We start from the raw sequence: 24,280 nt of genomic DNA, 5'->3' as shown, positions 1-24,280 counted from the left end.
ACCCTCTGGCCATTCTTTGGGTCATTGACTTATAGCATGTTTGTTTGGTTGCATGTTTCAGGGGTTCTGAAGTGTAAGAAGGACAAAGCGTATGAAGGGGGTCAGCTGTGCTCCACGTGCTTCAGTCCCAGGAAGCTGCACAAACAAGAGATTCAGAAGCTGAAGGACGTCACTTGTGAGAAGCCTTCTATCGAGTCCCCTCTGAGACAGAACAAGAGCAGGAGTAGCGAGGAAGATGAGGATCTAGAGGAGGAGGGTGACAGCCCGTTCTCCCTGCAGGGGTTCCAGTATCCCGTATGGAACGTCTCTCTGAATATGAGCGACGAACACGGGAACACGGTGAACTTGGTCTGTGACATCAAGAAGCCCGTGGACGTGTACCAACTACACCTGAACCAAACAGACCGTCAAGAGATAGAGATAAATGCCACAGTCGCCTTGGATTTTGAGTGTCCGATGACTCGAGAAAACTATGAGAGACTCTGGAAGCTGATTGCCTATTACAGCGAGGTCCCTGTGAAGCTACACCGAGAACTCACGCTCAGCAAAGACCCCAGACTCGGCTACCGGTACAGGCAAGACGCCGACGATGAGACCCTCTACTACACGGGCGTCAGGGCCCACATCCTGGCAGAACCAGAGTGGGTTACGCAGCCGTCCATAGACCTCCAACTCAACCGGCGTCAGAGTACGGCCAGAACGGTGCTGCTGTCCTATGCCTCTCAACACGCGCTCACCGTGTCCGCCAAAGACGCGAGGCCGTCTCGTAGCAGAAGCTGGGTAATGATTGAGCCTAGCAGAGCGGTGCAGAGAGCCCAGACTGTCTTGGAAGGGAGTCCATGCCAGCTGAGCTGCAACGTGAAGGCTTCGGAGAGCCCGTCCATCTCCTGGGTGCTCCCGGATGGCTCTGTCCTGAAAGCACCAATGGAAGACGAGGACGGTAGATTCTCCATCCTCACCAGCGGCTGGCTGAAGATCAAATCCACGGAGCAGTCAGACACCGGTTTGTACCAGTGCATCGCTCGGGTGAGGGATGAAATGGATCAAATGGTCTATAGGGTCCTTGTGCAGCCACCTGTCCCTCAGCCCCCTGGTGGACATGCAGTGACCATTGAGAAGAACCCGGGGGAGCCGGTGATGCTGCCTTGCAAAGCACTGGCCATACCTGAAGCCCAGATTAGCTGGATCCTCCCAAACAGGAGGATAATCAGCGGCATGGCTAACGCCTCACACACGTACATGTTGGCCGATGGAACCCTTTCCATCCCAAAGGCCCAAGGTAGCGACAGTGGTTACTACAGATGCGTGGCTGTCAACCGGCAAGGGGCAGATCATTTCACGGTGGGGATCACGGTGCGTAAGAAGGGATCTGCCAGGTCATCGAAAAGAGGCAGACGCCCAGGTGGGAAGACCCCTTCCAGAGGAAGAGGAGATGTCGTGGAGGATGAAGGGGGATCTGGCCTAGGAGACGAAGGTAACACAGCGAGGAGGGTTCTCCATCCAGAGGACCAAGCGATGTTCATCAAGGCAAAGGACGATGCCGTCACTGGAGGTCAGAAAACCAAGAAAGGGCGCAGAAAGCTGAAACACCGGAAGACTTCCGAAAAGGAACCAGAGACAAACATCGCAGAAGGTCGCAGAGTGTTTGAGTCCAGACGAAGGATAAACATGGCCAACAAACAGATCAATCCAGAGCGCTGGGCAGATATTTTAGCCAGAGTACGTGGGAGAAATCTACCTAAGGGAACAGAAGTACCCCAGGTCATTAAAACCAACACTCCTCCCTCAGAGAGTCTAGAAGTGACACCCCTTCTGCCTGCTGTTCCTTCCAGCTCAGTATCACCCACTCAGGATCAGACCACAGCCAGTGCAGAAGACTCCTCAGGAGATGCGTCTTTATTTGGCGGGGAAGAGCAGGTTTCTAGCGCTGTTTCCTCAACCAGGATGGTTCTGGTCCAGTCTGGCCACGATGGAGTAATTCTTGCTGACCCCAAAGTGACAAGCACACACCTGGAAGAACTGACTGATGATGAGTTTTCTGAGAAGACCAAGGCTGCAGCTCCCGCTGCAGTTGACTCGAATTGGGCTACAGCCACGACACGGCCATCCGTGCCTTACGAATCTTCTACTCTACAGACCCTGGATAGGGTCCGCGAAGAGCCCACTAACAAAAACATAGCCACAGAGGGCTGGTCTACACTAGATGCTGGATCCATGCCAGGGTCTACATCCAGTGAGTATGAGTCTCCATTGGATGCCACCTCCTTGGCCGAGTCTGAGACTCTGCCATACTTTTACCAAGATCTGGAGACACATTCACAACCAGGTGAAAATACGACGGAAGAACAGACCTCCACGCACGTTACTCCAGTGCCTGCCTTGTGGGTTGCTAACACCAGGACCTCTGAGCCATTTGAAGATCCCATTTCAGGGGACCCCAAAGTCCCAGCACAAACAGCTCTACAAGAGCAAACAGAGAGCCCGAAGCTCGTGAAAAGTGGTTTAAGCACTCAGGGCCACCCACTGATTCCCAAGGGCACAGAGGAGAATTCTCAGACACTACAGGAAGGAGGGCCGCTAGAGAGAGACCCCAAAAGCTCCAGAAGTCCCGAGAGTAAGCGGCAAGGCATCGAATCTACCGCTCTGCTTGACTCGGCACTGGAAGCTATGACGAGCGCCACTGCCTTGAAGCGTCCCAAGGAAACCACCCTTGGCGTTCTGTTTGACAAGGACACCAGCACGGTAGCAGTGATGGTGCCAGCCCAAAAGGCCGCTTCCCCACCAGCACCGACCACTCATCCTTCCCGAAAGCGACCCAACGGGAGGAGGCGATTACGCCCCCATCGATTCCGACACCGGCATAAACAAACCCCGCCCACGACTTTTGCCCCAGCGGTCACTTTTTTGACACCCCTGACTCAGGTACCTGAAGTGAAGACTCCAAGCCAAGCGGAAAGCTTGCCGGTTCCTACGTCTTGGGTTGATAGCACAGTTGGTACCCCAAAGCAGATGGACATGGAGAAGCATGCAGAACCGGTATCCAAGGGAACCCCACGCAGGAAACATGGGAAGAGGCCAAAGAAACATCGCTACATCACCTCTACCATGAGCTCTATAGCGTCTGTGTCCAAGCCCAGCCCTCCCCCAGAAAATAAATATAAAAACACTGTTACCCCCAGTTCAGAAGTTGTACTTTCACCTACCCCCGTTTCTGTCACAACTGGAGACCCACGTGAGATAACCAGAGTGGAAGATTATAGGACAGCCACCACCAAAACACGTTTATCTCATGATAAATTCCAAGAGACAATTCCAGTCACGTACGAGCCCGTATCAGACGGAAAGGAAATTAAGAATTACGACGTCATAAACATCAGGGACCATAAAACCGACAGTCTCGTCCCTGGCGAGTCCGTCACTCATGTGGCATCACCTTCTGGGGCCGAGGTCTCCACTGTGGGAGTATTTAAGGAGGCCTCCCCTCCTTCTGGCTTTCCAGGAAGTGCAAGGTGGACTTCTCCCAGGGCAGCCCAGCCTGAGCGGCTACAGACAGACCCGCCTGTTAGCAGCTCTTCAGAAGCTCTTACAGACTCACCCTTTTTAAAAGAGTTGGAGGACCTAGGTTTTCCTTCTGAGTTTTCACCTTCTTCTGCAGTCTCTATGCTCTCGCAACAGGAAGAAGTGGTCCCTTCAACGACTCCCGCCGTCATAAAAGTAGAGGCATCTTCAAGTCAGGCGGAGACCACCATCAGTGGTCAGAGTCATCGTGAAACCACTCCAGCCATCATCCGTTCTGAAATTAGACACCAGAAGGAAGTCTCCACACGTGCCCTGGTGGAGGAGCCAGCAACCCCATTCCCACCCACAACTCGTGTGTCTCTGGCAGAAACCACCGCAGAGCCCACACCTCTTACGTCAGAAACACGGCCAACGTCAAACGCTCCCGAACCAAACATTTTCTTCCATTATGCTGGGGGGACCCCAGCAAGCGGAGTACCTTCAGTGAATAACGAAGGAACTCAGCAGGTATCGCAGCCAAACGAATTATCCACTCCTTCCCACCAGGACAAATTTACCTTCGCTCCAAAGCAGGAGCTGCGAAAGGAAGCCTTTGATGGTACAACCAAAAACAGCCTTCCAAGGGGTCCAGATGGTCACCACGAGGCTGGGAGGGTCCAAGGTTTCCACCAACCCCCCAGAGTTGCTGCCACACCGGTCCCCCCGAGAGGAACCATGAGGCCACCACACACGGCCACAGAAAGCTCCTTTAGATACGCTGTCACTCTCCAGCCCCACCTGACCAGCAACCTGGGAATCGCTGCATATCCGTCGAGGGATCCGCCAGAGAATAAGCACTTTACGACTCCAAAATTACCAAGTTCAACAACTCCTGTGGTTCCGTTGCCTAGGTCCAAAGCTAGCATTCCTAGTAAGTCAACTGACCAGGGAACTGGCCCATTCGGCGGCAGCTCCAAATCGTCTGGAGATAATACCATCCCTGATCCAAGAGACCCAGCTGGCAAGCTTCCAAATTCGAGAGTTCCTTATTATCCCGATGGAAGATTCCCTTTCTCTTTCAACAGGACCCCCTCTCTTCCACAGTTGGCAGTTACTCCGAAGCCTCAGATCCCCACCTCTCCCGCCCCGGGGATGAGAGGGAGAAAAGTCAACCCGGGTCCCCACGATAGGATGCATTCTCAGAGCATCATCCATGTGGACTTTGGTCCCCCAGCACCTCCTGTACTGCACCTTCCCCAGACCGTGGCGCCCCCCTCAACCAACTTCAGAAACATCCCTCTGGTCTACTCCACCCGGAGCGCCATCCCTTTCCTATCTTCTTCTGCCCAGCCTTCCAGAAGCTTCCATCCGAGCAGCTCCAAGCTCTTCTCTTCCGGAGGACCACCTGCATCCAAACTCTGGACGCTTGGGGAAAAGCCCCAGATTATCACCAAATCCCCCCAGACCGTGTCCGTCACTGCCGAGACAGATGTCATGTTCCCGTGTGAGGCCGTGGGGAAACCCAAGCCTTTCGTGACTTGGACAAAGCTGTCCACAGGTAGGGTGTTTAAACATCTGCATTTTAACCAGGGCTCGTGTAGGGGAGGGGCTTCCTGGAGTCTGTGAGTGCAGGTAGGACCAGAGCTTCTGGGCAGAAGGGCAGGTAGGTGGTATGGGAAAGGACATCTGAGCATCTACGCACAGGTGTATTCCTTTACGGGGACGGGAAGTAAGGAATTAAAATGGGTGTCAGGTTTTAATGGCGTCGTGGAAGCACGTACGAGGTTCTTTGGATAAGGCACTCCTAACCGAGGCTTAGGAGTCTTCCTCTCCTGCCTCTTTCCAGTGACGTCCGGTACAGAAGTCATCCACAAGCCATGTCGGGGTGCAGAGGGGCCTGAGGGGAGTTGAGCAAACCCCCCTTGTCCCCGCACTGGCTTGAAAGGTCAGTGCGGCTTGGTGTGAGCTCATCAGGCATTGCTTTGACTTGAACCTAGAGATACGATCGTATGGGTCCGCTCCGGCTGCCGTCGCAAAGCACCGGAACAGACGGTGCGGCTGGAACAGCAAATTTATTTTCTTTCAGTTTGGGGAGGTTGAAGTCCAAGATCCAGGTGTGGGCAGGGCTGGTCCCTCCCGAGGCCTCTCTCCTTGGTGTGTAGACGGCCGTCTCCTCCCTGTGTCCTCACGGGGTCGTCCCTCTGTGTGTGTCTGTGTCCTAATCCCGTCTTCTTATCAGGACACCAGTCCTGTGGGATCAGGACCCACCCTAGTGACCTCACTGTGCCTTCATCCCCTCTTTAAAGACCCCCAACTCCAAATACAGCCACATTCTGAGGTCCTGGGGGTCAGGGCGTCAACATATGAATTGTGGTGGGAACACAATTCGGTCCCCAGCAAGGCTCTATACAATGGTCTCTACTTGGCAGGCTGGGATATGCCCAAAGACCACTTTGCTTCATAAAATGACCGTCGGCTTTCCCGATGGCGAAAGAGATTTCTAGGTGACGGAAGAAAGTAATAGCGGAGGGCCTACAGCCTCCAGGAATGGACCTCTCTTTTCCCCTTTCTCTTCCCTTCTCTCTCAGCATGGCTGTGTCCTTCAGGCTCGGATCCTGTTCAGAGGGTTGGGTTTTTTTCGGTTGCCATCTAGATAATCCAGGAAATGACAAGTGCTCATATCACTAGAGACAGCTGTACGTTCTCTGCTTATCTCACACAGGTTGGATATGTCCCAGTGGTGAGCGGAGAGCACTGAGCATGGGGAAATTACCAACATCTTTGATCAGCTCAGCATCTGACAGCAAACGCTTTTGTAATGATTTAATAAGGAGCTTGCTTGAAATAACAAATGGGGAACACCACGGGGTTTTCATTCTAGAAGGACTGTGCCTTTGAAGGAAGGCATATTCCTCCCCTGGGAGACCCCATTTGCATACATCCTTAGGGTCTTCCATACCTTGTGCCATTTTCGAGCATCCCTGGACCATGCTCCCTCCCTAGACATTCATGCACCTTCCTCTCCCTGACCAGGAATCTGCTTCTGCTGGCTTCTCCTTTGTTAGCTAGCTCCAGTGTTTAGAAAGTTCTTCCTCACTTCATTCCCAAACCAGACAGTCTCCCGTCCAGCCAGCGTTGTTTTCTGTGGTCCTGGAGCTGCACGATGTCTCTTATTTTATTGAACCTTTTCTACCCAGTAAACCAAGTCATCTCATTGAGTGCTAGTAGGAGGCCACCTTCTACCTGCCTATCGTGATCTGCAGGAGGTTTTAGTGGGCCTTCCCTCCCACCTGAAACCCAGTGACATAGACAAGCACTTTCGGATCTCTGCATCATAAACTCCCTCGACGGGGAAGTGGTTGAGGGGTAGCAGGAAGCTTTCCACGCCCACAGTCACCTGTCGTTCAGGAGGGCTTGGACCCAGCGCAGGAGCTCCTGCATCCCCTCGAAGGCAGGGAGGTTATACTGTCATCAACCAACACCTGTTTCCCTATGACCAGGTGGGCCTGGGAGACTCACCTGCCACACCCCATGCGTGGCGGAAAGCCTTGTCGTGGGAAGTTGCAGGTAACTTAGGAGGTCGAGGACATGAATCCTCAGCACTAGGGCTGGGGAGAGCGTCCAGGGTTCCAAGGTGCCATGCGAAGGCAGGACTCCCAGCTTAGAGAAAATCATTAGGAAAAGAAGCAGAGGAGTTTGTCAAAGCTCAAATGAATAGCCCATGGACGGGCGCATGGACTCAGGAGCAAAGCAGCGTGGGATAAGGTGGGAGGACTGAAACTCAGGGTTTTCTGGGGCTTTCCAGTTTTTAAATATAGGATTTGTTATTATTCGGGTATGGCGAGGCTAACAGGTCAGGAGATGACTGCCATTGAAGGGACACTTGGTCACTCACGGTTGCCGAGAGGAGGGGGCGCAGCACACCGTGGAGGGTTACGCGGGGAAGCACCGGGGTCGGTCAGGAGGCAGAGGGAGGGGGGGAAAACCAGACAAGAGCCTTTGCTGTGATTTTCGCAGGCAGGAACAGGTGAGGCAGGGTGAGCAGGGTTAGGGCGGGCTGGTGTGAATAATTGCAGCAGGTCCTGGGTGCAAGGGCTGCCCTAGTTGTCCGGTACCTGTCCTGGGGGGGATGAGGGCAGGTGGACGGTGCCCCCGAGGATGGGAGCCTCTCAGAGCAGGGAGTGGGGGGGTAGGCTCTGGATGGGTCAGTTTGCATTTGGAAGGTGGGTCCTTTGCTATCTCTAGGAATTGGCCATCCCTGGAAGGTCAGCAAGACCCCAACACGTCAAAGCATCAGAGACACTTGGTTATTACAGACCCTGACTGTGGCAGAACCCTGAGAGACGGGCTATAAAATACAGGGAGTATAGGCAGTGGGGAGAAGGAGGGGTGTGTGCCCCCTGACTGTGGAGGTGGGTCTGTCAGGCACCGTCAGGAAGCCTGAGTTGGGGCGCAGCTCAGCCAGACGGGGCAGAGGATGACCAGCCCTGTGTCGCTCTCCGGAGCCTGGCCGGACAGAGGCGGGCAGGGACTGCAAACCTGGGGCATCCCTGCAGCCGACCTGGGGACCTCAGGAGGACAGCCTCCACGCAGCGAGGCAGAGGCCGAGCAAAGTGGGGCTGCCTCCCCAGTACCTAAAGTGAACGAAGAGGCCACCTTGGGAGACCCTGGGGTGCATGACGGCTTCCAGAACCCTCTCTGCGAACCATACCTGCTGCCTTGGCCTGAAGGTGGCATATGCCCTGATTTGGGGATTCGTGTAAGAGTCAAGAAGAATATCAGAGGAGCTGGGTGGTGGGTCTTTTGCTTTTGCTGTCCGGACATAAAGAGGAGAATCAGATTAACTCATAATCCTTGTTTGGTCCCTTTGGAAAGACCGTGTTTACACTGAACCTGATGGTGCCTGTTTTTGGTTTCCAGGTGCTCTCATGACCCCCAACACCAGAGTACAGCGGTTTGAAGTCCTGAAGAACGGCACCTTCGTCATCCGAAACGTGCAGGTGCAGGACCGCGGCCAGTACGTGTGCACGGCCAGAAACCTGCACGGAGCAGACAGGATGGTGGTCCTGCTGTCAGTCGCGGTGCAGCAGCCTCACATCCTAGCCGCCCACTACAAGGATGTCACCGTCTACCTGGGCGACACCATCGCCATGGAGTGTCTGGCGAAGGGAACCCCAGCTCCCCAGATCTCCTGGATCTTCCCCGACAGGAGGGTCTGGCAGACCGGCCCCCCCGTCGAGGGCAGGATCACGCTGCACGAGAACCGGACCCTGTCCATCAAGGAGGCGTCCTTCTCAGACAGAGGCGTGTACAAGTGCGTGGCCAGCAACGCAGCCGGCGCGGACAGCCTCGCCATCCGCCTGCACGTGGCGGCCCTCCCACCCGTCATCCACCAGGAGAAGCTGGAGAACATCTCGCTGCCCCCTGGCCTTAGCATCCACATCCACTGCACCGCCAAGGCCGCGCCCCTGCCCAGCGTGCGCTGGGCGCTCTGGGACGGGACGCAGATCCGCCCTTCGCAGTTCATCCACGACAACCTCTTCGTCTTCCCCAACGGGACCCTCTACATCCGCAACCTGGCGCCCAAGGACAGCGGACGCTACGAGTGCGTGGCCGCCAACCTAGTGGGCTCGGCGCGCAGGACCGTGCAGCTCACCGTGCAGCGCGCCGCCGCCAACGCGCGCATCACCGGCACCTCCCCGCAGAGGACCGACGTCCGCTACGGGGGGACCCTCCAGCTGGACTGCAGCGCCTCCGGAGACCCCTGGCCGCGCATCCTCTGGAGACTGCCGTCCAAGAGGACGATAGACGCGCTCTTCAGGTACGTGGCGCTCCTGCCTCGCCAGCAGTCCCGGGGCTCCTGAGCCTGTCTCCCCTCTGGGTGCTGGGGAAACCTCCTCGTGGGGTCGGGCAGAAAAAAAGAATGACTCCTTGTCGGCACTGCTGACGCACAGACGTTGCTTCCTGTGTGGGCCGGGAGGGGGGCATTTCTTTCTCACGCGATGAAATCTTGTCTTTTTTCTCTTTTTCCCGCCCCACCCGGGCGGCGTGTGGGATCTTCGTTCCCCGCCCAGGGATCGAACCCTTGCCCCCGGCACTGGCAGCACAGAGCGTTGACCACTGGACCGCCAGGGACGTCCCAGTCTTGTCTTTATCAGTTGAGACGCAGAGCAGACACCGAGCCCTTGGCCCTGCTTCTCTACTCCCGGCCTCCAAAGAAAGATAAAGCAATAGCTTTTGTTTTCATGATCGTATTTTTAACTGTATTTAAATAATTAGATAAAACAATTTCTTGTCTTCTCATTCTCATCTCAACAAAACACATAGGAGCTTCAGATCGTATCTTAAAATGTGTTAGCAATAGAAGGAAAGTAGGGAAAACAAAAAAATTAAAGGCATATGGCAGCACAAAGGTAGCACATCTGCAATTCGAAAGGGTCATCTTGGCTAGGAAGAAAAGCACCTTGCCTTGCCCCGTCTTCAGTTCGCAGATGTATGAATCTAGAGCAGTGGGTCCCAACCAAGAGGGATTTTGTCCCCGGGGGACATTGAGCAGTTTTTGGAGACATTTTTGGTTGATGAGACTTGGGGGGCGAGGAGGGGATGCTACTGGCACGTGGTGCGTACAGACCAGAGATGCTGCCCGACACCCCACGGTGCACTGGACAGCCCCACGCCAGAGAGTCGTCTAGCCCCAAATGTCAGTAGTGCTGAGGCTGAGAAATACTGTCTTAGCAAGGAAAACTATCTATCTATCTCTTTATCGATCTATCATTTATTTATTTATTCTTGGCTGCGTTGGGTCCCCGTTTGTGCGCTAGGGCTCTCTCCAGTTGCGGCGAGCGGGGGCCACTCTTCATCGCGGTGCGCGGGCCTCTCACTGTCGCGGCCTCTCCCGTCGCGGAGCACAGGCTCCGGACGCGCAGGCTCAGCAGTTGTGGCTCACGGGCCCAGCCGCTCCGCGGCACGTGGGATCTTCCCGGACCGGGGCTCGCACCCGCGTCCCCTGCACTGGCAGGCAGACTCTCAACCACTGCGCCACCGGGGAAGCCCCCATCATTTATTTTTATCTATCCATCGTCACCTATCTGATGTCTATCGTTTATCTATCTAGTATCTTTCCATCTTCCTATCCTCTATTCTGTGTATCTATATGTATCATCTGTCATTTATCTCTCTTACCATCTATCTTCATCTGTCTCTAGCTCTATCTACCTATCTATCCATCCATCTTACCTCTCTCTCCCTATCATCTGTGTCTATCTATCTATCATTTATTTTTATCTGTCTGTCATCACCTATCTGATACGTATTATTTATCTATATAGTATCTTTCCCTTTGTCTCTATCATGTATTCTCTGTATCTGTATATCATCTGTCATTTATCTATTCTATGATCTATCTTTACCTATCTCTAACCCTCTGTCTATCACCTGTCTATCTGTGGAAGTGGTTCTCCACTAGACAGTTCTGTCTACCAGGGGGCACTCTTCAATGTCTGGACATGGTTTAGTTGTCACAATTTGTGGGGAAGGGTTGTTACTCTTTAATTAGTGGAGACCCGGGATGTTGCTCAAAACCCCCCCATGCACAGGATGCCTCACCACAGAGAGTCATCCAGCCCCTGATATCAGTAGTGCCGAGGCTGAGAAACCCTGAGGTAGATCCCCAAAAGCCATTGTCTCTTTAAGAAGTGTTTCAAGATGCAGAAGAAAGAGACAATGATTGGCAACGTGGAAGCAAAGACACATCGGTGGCGCCCTGTTGGAAACCCCCCGGCTTCTGGTGTGTCTTCAGCCCGCACAGCCTGGCAGCTCAGACGGGAACCCACCTCAGCGCGGGTTCCTCCGCGGGATGCGATCAAAAGCAGCATCCAGCGCTCTGCGCAGCTATGTCTGGTCGGCCCGGTCTCCTTCCAACGCAGGAGAGGGGCGAAGTCGCCTTCTCACAGCCCGTATTTTAACTTCAGGTGGCTGGGCGGTGCCTAGTGAACCCTGCACAATCGATCCAGAGTACCACGTACCCAATTTTCCCCACAGTAGCTTCCGGCTGAGCCAGTGTCCTGCCATGCAGAGGATTGTTTTCCATTGACATTGGCGAGGCTGAGGCAGTGCTGAATGAACACTGAAGTGAAAGAATGTAGTTGCAATGTGAGTTGGGGCCATTCTACTGGTATCTCGCTGTAAATCATAAGCCACAGTCTCGGTAGCTTCCTTATTCCTAGATTCTGGCTCCTTACGTTCTTAGAAAAGTGTAATTAAAGCAGCCCATGTGAGTTTTTTAAAAGAACGGGCTGTTTGCCCTGCCTGCACACTGGGACTGTTTTTTAAAACGGAGATACTGGACTTTCCTGTCTCGAAGCTGAGTCTCCTGTAATGTGTAGCCATGCATCTTTTTCAGAGTTGCTCTGTTGATTCAGATAATGACCAAGGTTAGGATTTGCTGCTATCGAAGTTTCTAAACGTTTACAGACGTGTGCTACTATATACATTTTTGGATGCTAACTCCGAGACTCCTTAAAATACCTTTGTCTGCTCCATGCCCATCTAACCTACCAGTTCAGGTTGACTCGACTCTCACTCACGGCCAACAAAACACGTTACGTGGTCCTTGTTAGCAGGTGCTTTGATGAACAATAATCAGGTTGAATTCCATCATAGGCAGACGCTTCTTTTTTTTAAATCAGCGGCACAGTTCCAGACGTGCTATTAGAATGACACAGTGTGCAGGAAATATTTAGGGATGGACAGTCAAGCTCTCCCTGCAGATGCCAGAATTATAATTTATAAGTAATTGAGATTTGCAATCTGGACACGTTTGAAGTAGGAACCTCCCAAATCTCTTCGCCCTGTTATTCAAAACATTAGTTCTGCGTTGCTGGAGGACGTACCGATATATATTTATAAAAATGTCACACGCCTAGTGAAGATATTTCTGTCTGTCTTTCCATGTTGCCTTTTTAAACTGAAAAATCTTTCTCAAGTATTCACTCAGCAGCGTGTGAGTTTAGGTGTACCACGTGGAGAAATGGAATGTCAGCAGGAGGGTACGAGCTGGTGAGGGTCATGAAGCTTTCGTTACAGATTCTAGGGAAGAAGCTTTTACACCAATAGCACCGAGTTCTGAAGAGCCCAGTGGTAGCATCGAAACTCTGGGTATAACCACAACTACGTGATGCATACTGTAGCTACTCTGCTGCCTGTTTGCCTCATAATGGGATACAACATCATAAAAGTTGTCAAGAGTAAAAATCGTCTATAAAACTTTTAGGAAAAATTTCACCTCTTCCTAAGGTTAATGCGTATTCATTCTGTTCAGGACTCTAGCATTTTATCTGCTTTTATCATTACAACAAGCTCCACACTGACGACCGGGCAAATATTGGATCCACACGCGCCCACACAAACCGGGCTGATGTCTTAGACTGCGTTTCACATCTTCGAATCAGTGGCCAGGCCAGCCAAAGGTCAGGCTCCACTGGGGAGTTCTGAATTGTGGTAAATAAATCACTTCTGCGATTGGATGGCCGTCCCCTCCGGGCTGCAAAACCCATCTAACGGTTCTGGGCAGCAGCCCTGTGCGCCGATAGTTCTGAGAACCACAAGTTTTCGTTTCGTTCCGGTGACCTCAAGCCGGGAGGGAGAGCGTCTGGGAGGCTGACATCTTATTCTGTTTTCTTTCTCTCGGTCAGCTTTGACACCAGGATCAAGGCGTTTGCCAACGGGACCCTGGTGGTGAAATCCGTCACGGACAAAGATGCGGGCGATTACCTGTGCGTCGCCCGGAATAAGGTTGGCGATGACTTCGTCATGCTCAAGGTAAACGTGGTCATGAAACCAGCCAAGATCGAGCACAAAGAGGAGATTGACCACAGGGTCTTTTACGGGGGCGACCTCAAAGTGGACTGCATGGCCACCGGGCTCCCCAACCCCGAGATCTCCTGGGGCCTCCCGGACGGCAGCCTGGTCAACTCTTTCATGCAGTCCGACGACAGCGGCAGACGGACCAAGCGCTACGTCGTTTTCAACAACGGAACCCTCTACTTCAACGAGGTCGGGTTGCGAGAGGAAGGTGACTACACGTGCTTTGCCGAAAATCAGGTCGGCAAGGATGAGATGAGGGTGCGCGTCAAGGTGGTGACCGAGCCCGCCGTCATCCGGAATAAGACGTACTCCGTGGTCCAGGTCCCCTACGGGGACGTGGTCACCGTGGCTTGTGAGGCCAAAGGGGAGCCCACGCCCAGGGTGACCTGGCTTTCTCCAACCAACAGGCTGATCCCCACCTCCTCCGACAAGTACCAGATATATCAGGACGGCACTCTCCTCATCCAGAAAGCCCAGCGCTCGGACAGCGGCAACTACACCTGCGTGGTCAGGAACGGCGCCGGGGAGGACAGGAAGACGGTCTGGATTCACGTCAACGTCCAGTCGCCCAAGATCAACGGGCACCCCAACGCCATCACCACGGTGCGGGAGATTGCTCCGGGAGGGAGTCGCAAAGTCATCGACTGCAAGGCGGAAGGCATCCCCACGCCCAGAGTGCTGTGGGCCTTTCCCGAGGGCGTGGTCCTGCCGGCCCCTTACTATGGCAACCGCATCACCATCCATCGCAATGGTACCCTGGACATCAAGAGTCTGAGGAAGAGCGACTCTGTCCAGCTGGCGTGCATTGGACGTAATGAAGGTGGGGAAGCCAGACTCATCGTCCAGCTTACGGTCTTGGAGCCCGTGGAGAAGCCCATCTTCCACGACCCGGTCAGCGAGATCACCGCCATGGCCGGCCACACCATCAGTCTCAACTGCTCAGCGGCTGGGACCCCGACGCCCACCCTGCTGTGGGTCCTTCCCAACGGGACGGAGCTGCAGAGCGGCCAGCAGCTGCAGAGGTTCTACCACAAGGGCGACGGGGTGCTGCATATCAGCGGCCTGGCCTCCGTGGACGCCGGGGCCTACCGCTGCGTGGCCAGGAACTCGGCGGGCTACACGGAGAGGCTGGTGTCTCTGAAGGTGGGGCTGAAACCCGAAACGAGCAACCAGTACCACAACCTGGTCAGCATCATCAACGGGGAGACCCTGCAGCTGCCCTGCACCCTTCCGGGGGCCCGGCAGACCCGCTCCTCCTGGACGCTGCCCGGCGGCTTGGTGTTGGAGGGTCCCCAGGTCCGAGGCCGCTTCGCCCTTTGGGAGAACGGTACCCTCACCGTGCGCGACGCGTCCGTCTTCGACAGGGGCACCTACGTGTGCAGGGCGGACACGGAGTACGGACCTTCCGTCGTGCACGTCCCGGTGATCGTGATTGCCTACCCTCCCCGGATCACCAGTGAACCCACACCTGTCATCTACACGCGGCCCGGGAGCACCGTGCAGATGAACTGCATGGCCATGGGCGTCCCCAAAGCCGAGGTAAGCTGGGAGCTGCCGGACAAGTCGCGTCTGACCGCGGGGACGCAGCCCCGTCTCTACGGGAACAGGCTTCTCCAGCCACAGGGCTCGTTAATCATCCAGCAGGCCGCCCAGAGGGACGCGGGCTTCTACAAGTGCACCGCCAAAAACCCCCTGGGCCGTGACTCAAAAACAACCTACGTCCACGTCTACTGAAACCCCGGGAGGACGCCGTGGACTCCACGGCCGCTGCTTCGGAAGTTAGAACAAAGCCTCCTTTGGGGTCACAGCCGGGGCTGGAGAGCCAGGGCTCTGCAAGGATTTGTCCCGGGGCACGGTGGCCCCCTCCGGCTTGGGTTTCAGGCTCACGTCGACCTTGACCTGTGTTTGTGGACGAAAGGAAGCAACGCAGACACGGGAAGCAGGTGTCAGCCTCTCTGGGGGGACTTTCTTTCACGTTTACAGGATGCCATATGCTCTTGCCTTGCATTTCACAGGACTTGGGTGCAGATTACAAATTCTGTGTCGCTGGCACCATCCTGATGCTTGAACGGGCGTCTGTAGGATATCTAAGAAGCATTCACTGCAAAGAAGCTGTAGAGATTCACAGTGCCTTGTTACCCCCGCGGAAGATGCATTACCTAGTTAACCCGCTGCCGTTTTAACATGATAGAGCGTTCTAGAATGAGTATCCGTCTCTCCGTTATTTCTTCTGTCACTTCAGAACGCCAGTTTGCCCGACAAGGGCTGAGAACCAGAGGGATTGTTTGTTTGTTTGTGTTTCATGTACAAGTGTCCTACAGTACAGCTCCCATTTTATAGGAAAGAACGCTTTCTCCCTGGAACTCACTTTTTATGTAGTGTTTTATATATATATATATATTTTTTTTTTCTTTCTAATCAGACGATGAGAGTAGAAAGAGAAAGACATACTTTCTGTCTCATTAAAAATAATAAATTATTGGTCTTTACAAGGCTTGGATGCATTAGAGCAGGCACGGAAATGCGATTAAAACCAGTTTCCTTCCTGACTTCCTTCAAATTCATGAACCACTGTTATATTACCTGTCCCAGCGACCCTCCGGTAGGGGATGCTGAGGTATTGGATTTCCTTGTTGATAATAAAATTTATCCGGAGAGAGCTGTGCGGGACCGGGGAGACAACAGGAGAGGGGGGGACAAAGCTAAGTTGTGACCGCACAGAATAAACCCAGAGCCTTCCAGAGAAGCCCAGAAATATCTTTCCTCCGGTCAGTTTGTGTCCATGAAAAATAGATCTGTTATTTCCATGACTGCTTTACTGTATTTTTAAGGTCAAAATAATGTACATTGGATAATAAAATAATATTTTCCAAAGAACCAGGCAATCACGACAGTGATATTTTCAAGGGCAAAAGCACTTCAAGTGAGTTTGCGCTTAGATCAGATTGGTTGAAAAACTGCTTTTATCCACCACATTGGAATTATTCTGTTCTCTGTGAGTATCTCACCAGCAAGGAGACGAAGTCCAAGGTGGCAGCTCCAGCAGAGTCTTTGACTGGAAGGTGAGGTGTGGGACCAGCTCCAGTATGAAGCAGGATAATTTGAGGCTGAAGAAAGGGTGCCACAGCAATCCTGCAGCCAGTTTTCTTTAGGGAAGAGACATCTTGGGTGCATGTAGCAGTATTCCTCAAATATGCATTCTTTGGCTTCCCCCGAGAGGAAGGAAGAAAGCAAACTCAAGATAAATATTTGGGAAGAATGTGACTTTTGACCGTGCTGCCCATCTGGAAAGAATGGCAGTCATTGAAATGAAAGAGAGCTTGGCTTTTCAAGACTGGGAAGCACGGACCCTGTCTCACTCATGAATCCATTTATTTACTTAAGGATAACTACACAGCCTCTTGGGGTGTGCCAGGTACCAGGATGGGCACCAGGGTACCCTGATGTGTAGGAAACACATCCTGCTTGAAGAGTTTCATCCTCCATAGACAAACCCTTCATCCAGGACGGGGTTTCTCAACACTAGCACTACAGACATTTGGGGCTGGATCATTTTCTGGGGTGAGGGCTGTCCTGTGCACTGCAGCGTTTTTCGTGGCATCTGTAGGCTATACCCACAAGATGCCACTAGCATCCTCCCCTCCAGGGCTGACTGTCAAAAGAGTGGCTCCGGATATTTTCAATGTCCCCCTCATCACCCTGAGTTGAGAACCACCACCGTAGATCTTAAATAGATATAATTTGATAGATAGATAGATAGATAGATAGATAGATAGATAGATAGATAGATGATAGATAGGAAGAAAATAGGTTGATATAGATAAGACAGATAAATGATAGACGAGTTAGATAAATAGGTGTGCGGATGGATGGATAGATGATTGATAGATACGTACATAAATGTAGATGATATGATAGGTAGACAATAGATGATAGATAAGATAGAGATAGATGATAGAGATAAATAGATATATATGTGGATGGATGGATGGATGGATAGATGATTGATAAGTAAATATATATAGTACATAGATAATAGCTAGCTAGATAGATGGTGAAGATAGATTGTAAATAGATACATGACATACATGATACATAGATTGATAATAGGTAGATAGGTGACTGATAGATACATCAGTAGATAGTAGATAGATAATAGCTAGATGATGATGGTGGTGATGATAGATTAGATAGATGATAGGTATATAGACAGGGAAGATAGATGACAAATGGATGGATGGATAGGTGCGTAGAGAGAGACAGAGAGAGAGACCAACAGATTGAGTCCCTCATGCTAAGGCAGTCTCAAAATCTCATCACTCTTGCTGTCTGGGACTGAGTCATCCTCCATGGTGGGGACTGTCCTTCACTGTGGGCTGGGAGCAGCACCCCTGGCCTCCACCCACTACGTGCCAGCATCACATTCCACCCTCCTCTCCCCCAGTTGGACAACCAAAAATGTCTCCAGACGTTGCCATATGCCCTCTGAGTTGCAGAATCGCTCCTGGTTGGAAACCACTGTGCTAGAGAAATCAATGCAGCAAGGAATTTTAGAAACAGATTCATTTGGACTGACTGCCTCAGCAGATGAGACCCAGGACGGTACAGCAACCAAGGCATAGGCTGCTATGTACACATCACCTAGAAAAAAAATGGTAAGGCATCTCACTGTCCCATCATTCTGGGTTCATGTAAGGTTAAGAACTGGTGGTAAACTTCTGTGGGTGAACTCAACATACATTCTTTTTTTTTTTTTTGGCCGCACTGTGTGGCTGGTGAGATCTTAGTTCCCCGACCAGGGATGGAACCTGTGCCCCCTGCGGTGGAAGCACGAAGTCCTAACCATTGGACTGCCAGGGATTTCCTTCAACATACATTCTTAAGGACTTGCCTTGTCCTGATGTAGGCGAGGTAGCATGACACGAAGAGGTATATGGTGGTCTACGCTCTCCATCTTCTCAAAAGACATAAGACTACAAGTCAGGTTGCTACAAGGCTGAGACACTCAGAAGCATTAATGGTGGTTCTAGGGGGTGTTCCTGTCCCAGGGGACTCAAAGGCCACGTCATGTGGAAGTCTAGGGGATATTTATTTGATGGAGAAGCCATTTTTACTGGGCTAAGAAAGAGGGATGTCTGGGCAGGATAACATGCATAGGAGGGAAGGACTGCTCCCCTTGCAGCAAAAACGTTTCGAAGAAAGTTCCAGCCTCCAGAAAGGTGACCTCGGGTCGAGCAACAGATAAAAAGTAATAGGCATATTTGGACTAGAGTTTAAATAAGTGTTTCCTTTTTGGTTGAACATGCTATGATATCGTAGTTGGTTGAATAATGTTCTCCAAAAATCCATGTCTACCTGGAATGTCAGAATGGAACCTTACATGGAAATAGGGTCTTTGCAGACGTGATGCAGTGAAGGGTCTGAGATGAGGTCCCCCTGGAGGAGGGTGGCCCTACAGCCAATGAAAGGGTCCTTCTAAGACACAGAAAAGGAGAGACACAGACACAGAGGAGAAGCCCCGTGAAGACAGAGGCAGAGACAGGAGGGATGTAACCACAAGCCCAGGGACGCCTGGAGCCCCAGAAGCTGGAAGAGGCGGGAAGGACCCTCCCCTGGAGCCTCCAGAAGGAACTGACCCTGATGACTCCTTGACCTTAGACTTTTGGTCTCCAGGACTGAGAGAGGATGAATCCCTTTTGTTTTAAGACAACCCGTTTGATATAATTGGTTATAGCATCCGTGGAAAACAAACACAAATCTTAAAAATTTTCTAGTAGAGACAGTCACAATGAGAGGTACTCACGTACTTTGAGATTTCGTCATCCTAAGACTCTTTTAAAATAGTTTGCTCAGACTGGGGGTGTCTGTGGTTTGAGATCATTCATTGCAATCACTATGGTTCTGCTGTGATTTGTAAATAATATACTAACTAAAAGATAGGGGGTTTTTTCCTCCCAAATGACCAATTTCTCCCATCTGGTATATGTGCTTGTAAATCTGTGTGCACAAGCAAATCCTCGGTTAGCAGTCAATTGTCACTCTTCAACTGTTCCCAGGTCCTCACTGAAAAACAAAACCCAAACCAGGCTTTTAAACCCACTCTTTAAGATTTGGTGTGTAATTGCAAATGCAGCTCTCATTCCGAAGAATCTGGACAGGACTTTAGTCCTGGTGAGGAGTGACCTGCTACTGAATTCACACTGCAAGATGCTGAGCCCTGCAGATTTTTCTGCACTTTTAATTGGCGTATGTTGGGGGGTGGGGGGAGCCCAAAGGTCCTTTTAGCTCCATCCTGAGCGTCTGGCTATTCAGCCTCCTTCCTAAGAGACTCTAGGTTAATCTTGTTATGACATGGCAAGCTAGTGCTTCTCCTCCTTGGCTTCCAGTTGTAATCACCTAAGGAGATTAACAATTTCTCATGCCCTGGTATGTTCATTTCCTGCAGCTCCTGGAACAAATGACCACAAACCAGGTGGCTCAAAACAATTGAAATTCATCCTCCCCCATCCTGGAGACCAGACGTCTGAGGTCAAGGCGTCTCAGGTCCATACTCCCTCCAGAGACTCCAGGGGAGGGTCCTTCCTGCCTCTTCCAGCTTCTGGGGGCTCCAGGCGTCCCTGGGCTTGTGGCCGCATCCCTCCCGTCTCTGCCTCTGTCTTCACAGGGCTTCTCCTCTGTGTCTGGGTCTCCCCTCTCTGTCTCTTATAAGGACCCTGTCATTGGATTCAGGGCCACCCTCATCCAGGAGGACCTCACCTCAAGATCCTGAAGTTAATTACACCTGCAAAAATCCTTTTCCTAAGTAAAATCCTATTCATAGTTTCCAGGGATTAGGATGTGGACATATCTTTTGGGAGGCCACAGTTCAACCCACTGACTAGACCAGAATCTTTGAGAGAGAAGCCCCAGCGATAATATGTTCATCGAGGCTGAGATGAACGTGTGGAGGTTTTAGTGCTGGGATCCTACCAATGGTTTGGCAAATCGGTACCGGGATCCACTGCATTTCTTCATGGTTTAATGCTCCATGGGACATTCTAATGTGCTGATTTCCACCATACTGTAGGACCCCTCTCCATCCAGAAATCAGACGCTTGGTGCGTGTTGCTTAAGCTCTCTACGCTTCTGTTTCCAGACTTCTGAGAAAGAGGAATTCCTGCACACCCACCTCATAGGGTCATCGTGAAGACAGGGAATAAGGTGCTTAAAACACAGCCCGATCCATTGCCTGTTCTTAGCATGCATTGCTATTTCCATGATCCTTGCTATTTTTCTCCAGGGTTTAAAATATATAGCTATGGTTTCCAAAACACTTTCACACACTGTATTCCACTGAAGCTTCACCACTGCTCTTGGAAGAGTTGATTTCTGGGGAAGGGTTCATAGAGATGATATGGTTCGATCCTACACCGTGCGACATTGGCTGTGACTTGTCCATCCAAAGCCATGTTGCAGAACCAGAATCAGAATCAGAACCAACCTGTGTACTGTGCTGGGCTCTGCTCAACCATGAGGCTGATTAGAAGTTTCTGGCAGAACCAGCGAAGCCTTGAGTAGCTGAGAAGTGGGCTGGAATTTAGGTTCCGCCCCTTCACAGCTGTGGGAAGCTTGGTGTCATCTACAAGAACTTCCATTTCTGTATGTGTCCGATGGCAGTGGTACTGCTCACTTTATAGGATTACTGGGAAAACCACTGAGTTAACATATGGATGGTGGAACAAAGGTCAAAAGTCATATTTTTAAAAATCCCACAGCTGTGCCCCCCCCCCAAGTAGGGTAGCATAAATCATCGGAAAGATATGTTTTTGTTTTATCTTCCCTTTTTTTTTTTTTTTCTGGTACACGGGCCTCTCACCGCTGTGGCCTCTCCCGTTGCGGAGCACAGGCTCCGGACGCGCAGGCTCAGCGGCCACGGCTCACGGGCCCAGCCGCTCAGCGGCACGTGGGACCCTCCCGGACCGGGGCGCGAACCCGCGTCCCCTGCATTGGCAGGCGGGCTCTCAACCACTGCGCCACCAGGGAAGCCCTGTTTTTGTTTTAGAAAACTCGCTAGGACACTTTTAGATTATGTAAAAAGTTTCCCATGGCTGGACTTGTCAAAAGGAAGTTGAGATAGAGGGCAAAGTAGAGAGGACACAAACAGGAAATCAGAATAGAGAGAGAAAGATAGATGATAAATAGATAGATGATAGTTACATTGATAGATAGATAGATAATAGACAATAGATACATAGACATAGTTACACAGATACATACATACATAGACACAGATAGATACATTGATAGGTGACAGATAGATAGATAGATATAGGTAGACAGGTATAGTATATAATATATAAATGTATACAATATATACAAATTAATATAAAATTGTATATGTGAATATGTATTGGAATTCAAGATTCAAGGACTCACGTTTCAGCGTACTATACAATCAATTTTAAATTACCGGCCGGATTGTTTACTACACAAAATAGTCACATAAATCTCACACTCTGCCCACCACTGCCCACCTGGGCCTGGTCCACACACCGTAAAAATATCGTACAGGATCCATTGGTCCCAGTTACAGCTTCTCATCTGTTTACAAAAACTCTTCCATCCATAGAAGAGAATGCCACCATCCTTCATAGTATCCAGGTCCTTTCACACGTCCTAACATCATCTTAAAAGTTATTTCTTATTTTAAATGTCTTTTCTCTTTGTCTTTGGAGTGTCTGTAGTGACACATGGAGAAGTAAACAGATGGGATTCCAACTGTAGAGTTGGATAATGCAAAAAGTCACACAGAGGAGGGAACACATAACTTAGGGGACATTTTCAACCCCCCAAAAATGAATTTTAAAAATCTTGGTCCTATTTTTTTGGTACGCCACTCACATTTTAGTGCCCAGAAGACATATTTTTCAGAAGCAATCCTACCACATTGTAGCCTGGATCTAAATCTGGCTCCTAGTTATCTCAATTCCTTCACTGATAAAATGTTAAGAGCAATGCAAGTTCCCTGAGGCAGAGGTGCTTGGTTACCCGTCCCCCAAGCCTCAAGCACCAGCTGCCATATGGCAGAATGTTGGTGGGAGTACAGCATCCCAGGCAGAGTCTATATTTCCCAGGATCCCTTGCTTGGAGGTGGGGTCATGTGACTAATTCTCACCAATGACGTGTGTCCCTTCCAGGCTGAGAAGGTGAAGATGCAGAGATGCCCTTCTGGCTCTTTTCCCATCCCCCAACTGAGTAAAGAGGTTACAAGGGACCAGGGAATGGAGGAGCCACAAGATAGGAAGGACCTGAGTTCCTGAATCACCATGGACACAAACACCTGGCATGGGCTGCCCTGTGGGTTCTGTCGGGCTCCGGTCCCCATCACCTTTCCTCTTATGGCCACCGTGGCTCTTGAGAACCATCCTTGCCCTTGAAGGTGGAAAACCATGCTTATTGTGTTACGCGTCTGCAAGCCTGAGGTTTATCTCAGCCGTACCATCATCCCACATGAAACATTAAGCCATTTATTTATCTTACCTCTAGCGTTGTCCCACGTGACACATTAAGCCATAAAAACGTTGTGATGTTTAAATAAGATAAGATTTCTCAAGGGCGTGCCTTGGAAATTGTTTTTTAAAAAGTCATTAGTATTATTGTTATTACCATCTTGATGGATTGATAGTGGAACTCAAATTTGCACAAGAGTGGCAATTTTCAAAATCTTTCATATACACCGTGACTTTAGCAACGGAACTTTCACTATTATGTCTCTATTCTAGTTCGTGGGATTCCGTGGCCAGCCCCAATTCTTGCCGTCTGCAATGGCAGAGGAAGACTGTCTGAAGCTCAGGTCAGCATTTCAGTTGGATTCTTAAACGTGGCATATATGTTACAATTTTGTACAATGTTGCAGTGAAGGCATCCGGACCCTGAGGACCCCTTTATCATTTAAGAGACAGAACGAGTAAAGCATATTTTAATTTTTACAAAGTCCTAGAAAGATTGGGAGTAGTGATGCATTGTTAGTGAAAAACCTAATTCAGCTTTCTGTTATTAAAAAAAAATGTGGACATGCTGCTTTTGGAAGGAAAAAACAAGGCTGTTTTCCATTAATGTCTGGCGACGTGCATTGAAAAACAATGATAAAAAAACACAAGGGGCTTCCCTGGTGGCTCAGTGGTTGCGCGTCCGCCTGCCGATGCAGGGGAACCGGGTTCGTGCCCCGGTCCGGGAGGATCCCACGTGCCGCGGAGCGGCTGGGCCCGTGAGCCATGGCCGCTGGGCCTGCGCGTCCGGAGCCTGTGCTCCGCAACGGGAGAGGCCACAGCAGAGGGAGGCCCGCATACCACAAAAAAAAAAAAAAAACCACAAACGAGCACATCTAAGAGAATTCCTGTGTACCATGAAGGTTCATGCCTCTCTTTTTACTATTTTGTGTTGTATGGCATCTATGAAATATGTCGAAATAATTCAATGATACATTTTCTGGGTCTGGATGGAGAATTGGAGTTTATGGACTTCCTTGGCTCTGAATGATTATGAAAATAGATTCTGTATAAAAGCTCTCTTTCTATTTTTCTTTCTGAACGATGGCAAGAGCTGGGGGTCTATTTTAAATCCACAGTTAAAGGAAGAGATTAAAAACACAGTTTTCAGAGAACTGGATTAGTATCCACTGCTTTTTCATTTTCTTATTGTTGATTCTGGAAAATGAGACATTTTGTCAAAGCTGCGATTTAAGCTAATAATTTTAAAAAAATAACCACTGAGATTTTTCCTGCAGAAAATACCACATTGAGTACATTTCAAAATGGAGGAAAATAATCCTTCTTGACATCTTTCCAGCAGAAACCAGAAAAGTGCACACAAGGCCACCCACCATGAGGCCAGGTTGCTGAAGGGACAAGGAATTGGCCAGAAAGAAGGTGGATCTGGG

At 50.7% G+C, this 24,280-nt stretch overlaps 1 protein-coding gene across 4 annotated transcripts in view; it reads left to right on the top strand.

Moving 5' to 3' along the window:
* MXRA5 (matrix remodeling associated 5) overlaps positions 1-23,905 on the top strand; it is a 36,247-nt gene extending 12,342 nt beyond the window's left edge. For 2 of the 4 annotated variants that reach the window (XM_055086297.1, XM_055086294.1), the window contains 5 exons: positions 62-5,056; positions 8,419-9,319; positions 13,191-18,017; positions 20,429-20,562; positions 23,124-23,905. In XM_055086297.1, the coding sequence (XP_054942272.1) occupies positions 62-5,056; positions 8,419-9,319; positions 13,191-15,096 (7,802 nt within the window). In that variant the 3' untranslated portion in view covers positions 15,097-18,017; positions 20,429-20,562; positions 23,124-23,905. The remainder of the gene's footprint in view (positions 1-61; positions 5,057-8,418; positions 9,320-13,190; positions 18,018-20,428; positions 20,563-23,123) is intronic. The other 2 variants (XM_055086296.1, XM_055086295.1) reach the window with 2 other exon arrangements.
* The last annotated feature ends 375 nt before the right edge of the window (positions 23,906-24,280 follow it).

The sequence above is a fragment of the Physeter macrocephalus genome, chromosome 7 (genome assembly GCF_002837175.3).
Source record: "Physeter macrocephalus isolate SW-GA chromosome 7, ASM283717v5, whole genome shotgun sequence".
NCBI lineage: Eukaryota > Metazoa > Chordata > Mammalia > Artiodactyla > Physeteridae > Physeter > Physeter macrocephalus.
The sequence above is the reverse complement of the archived record's forward strand: the minus strand, read 5'-3'. Positions and strand labels throughout refer to the sequence as shown.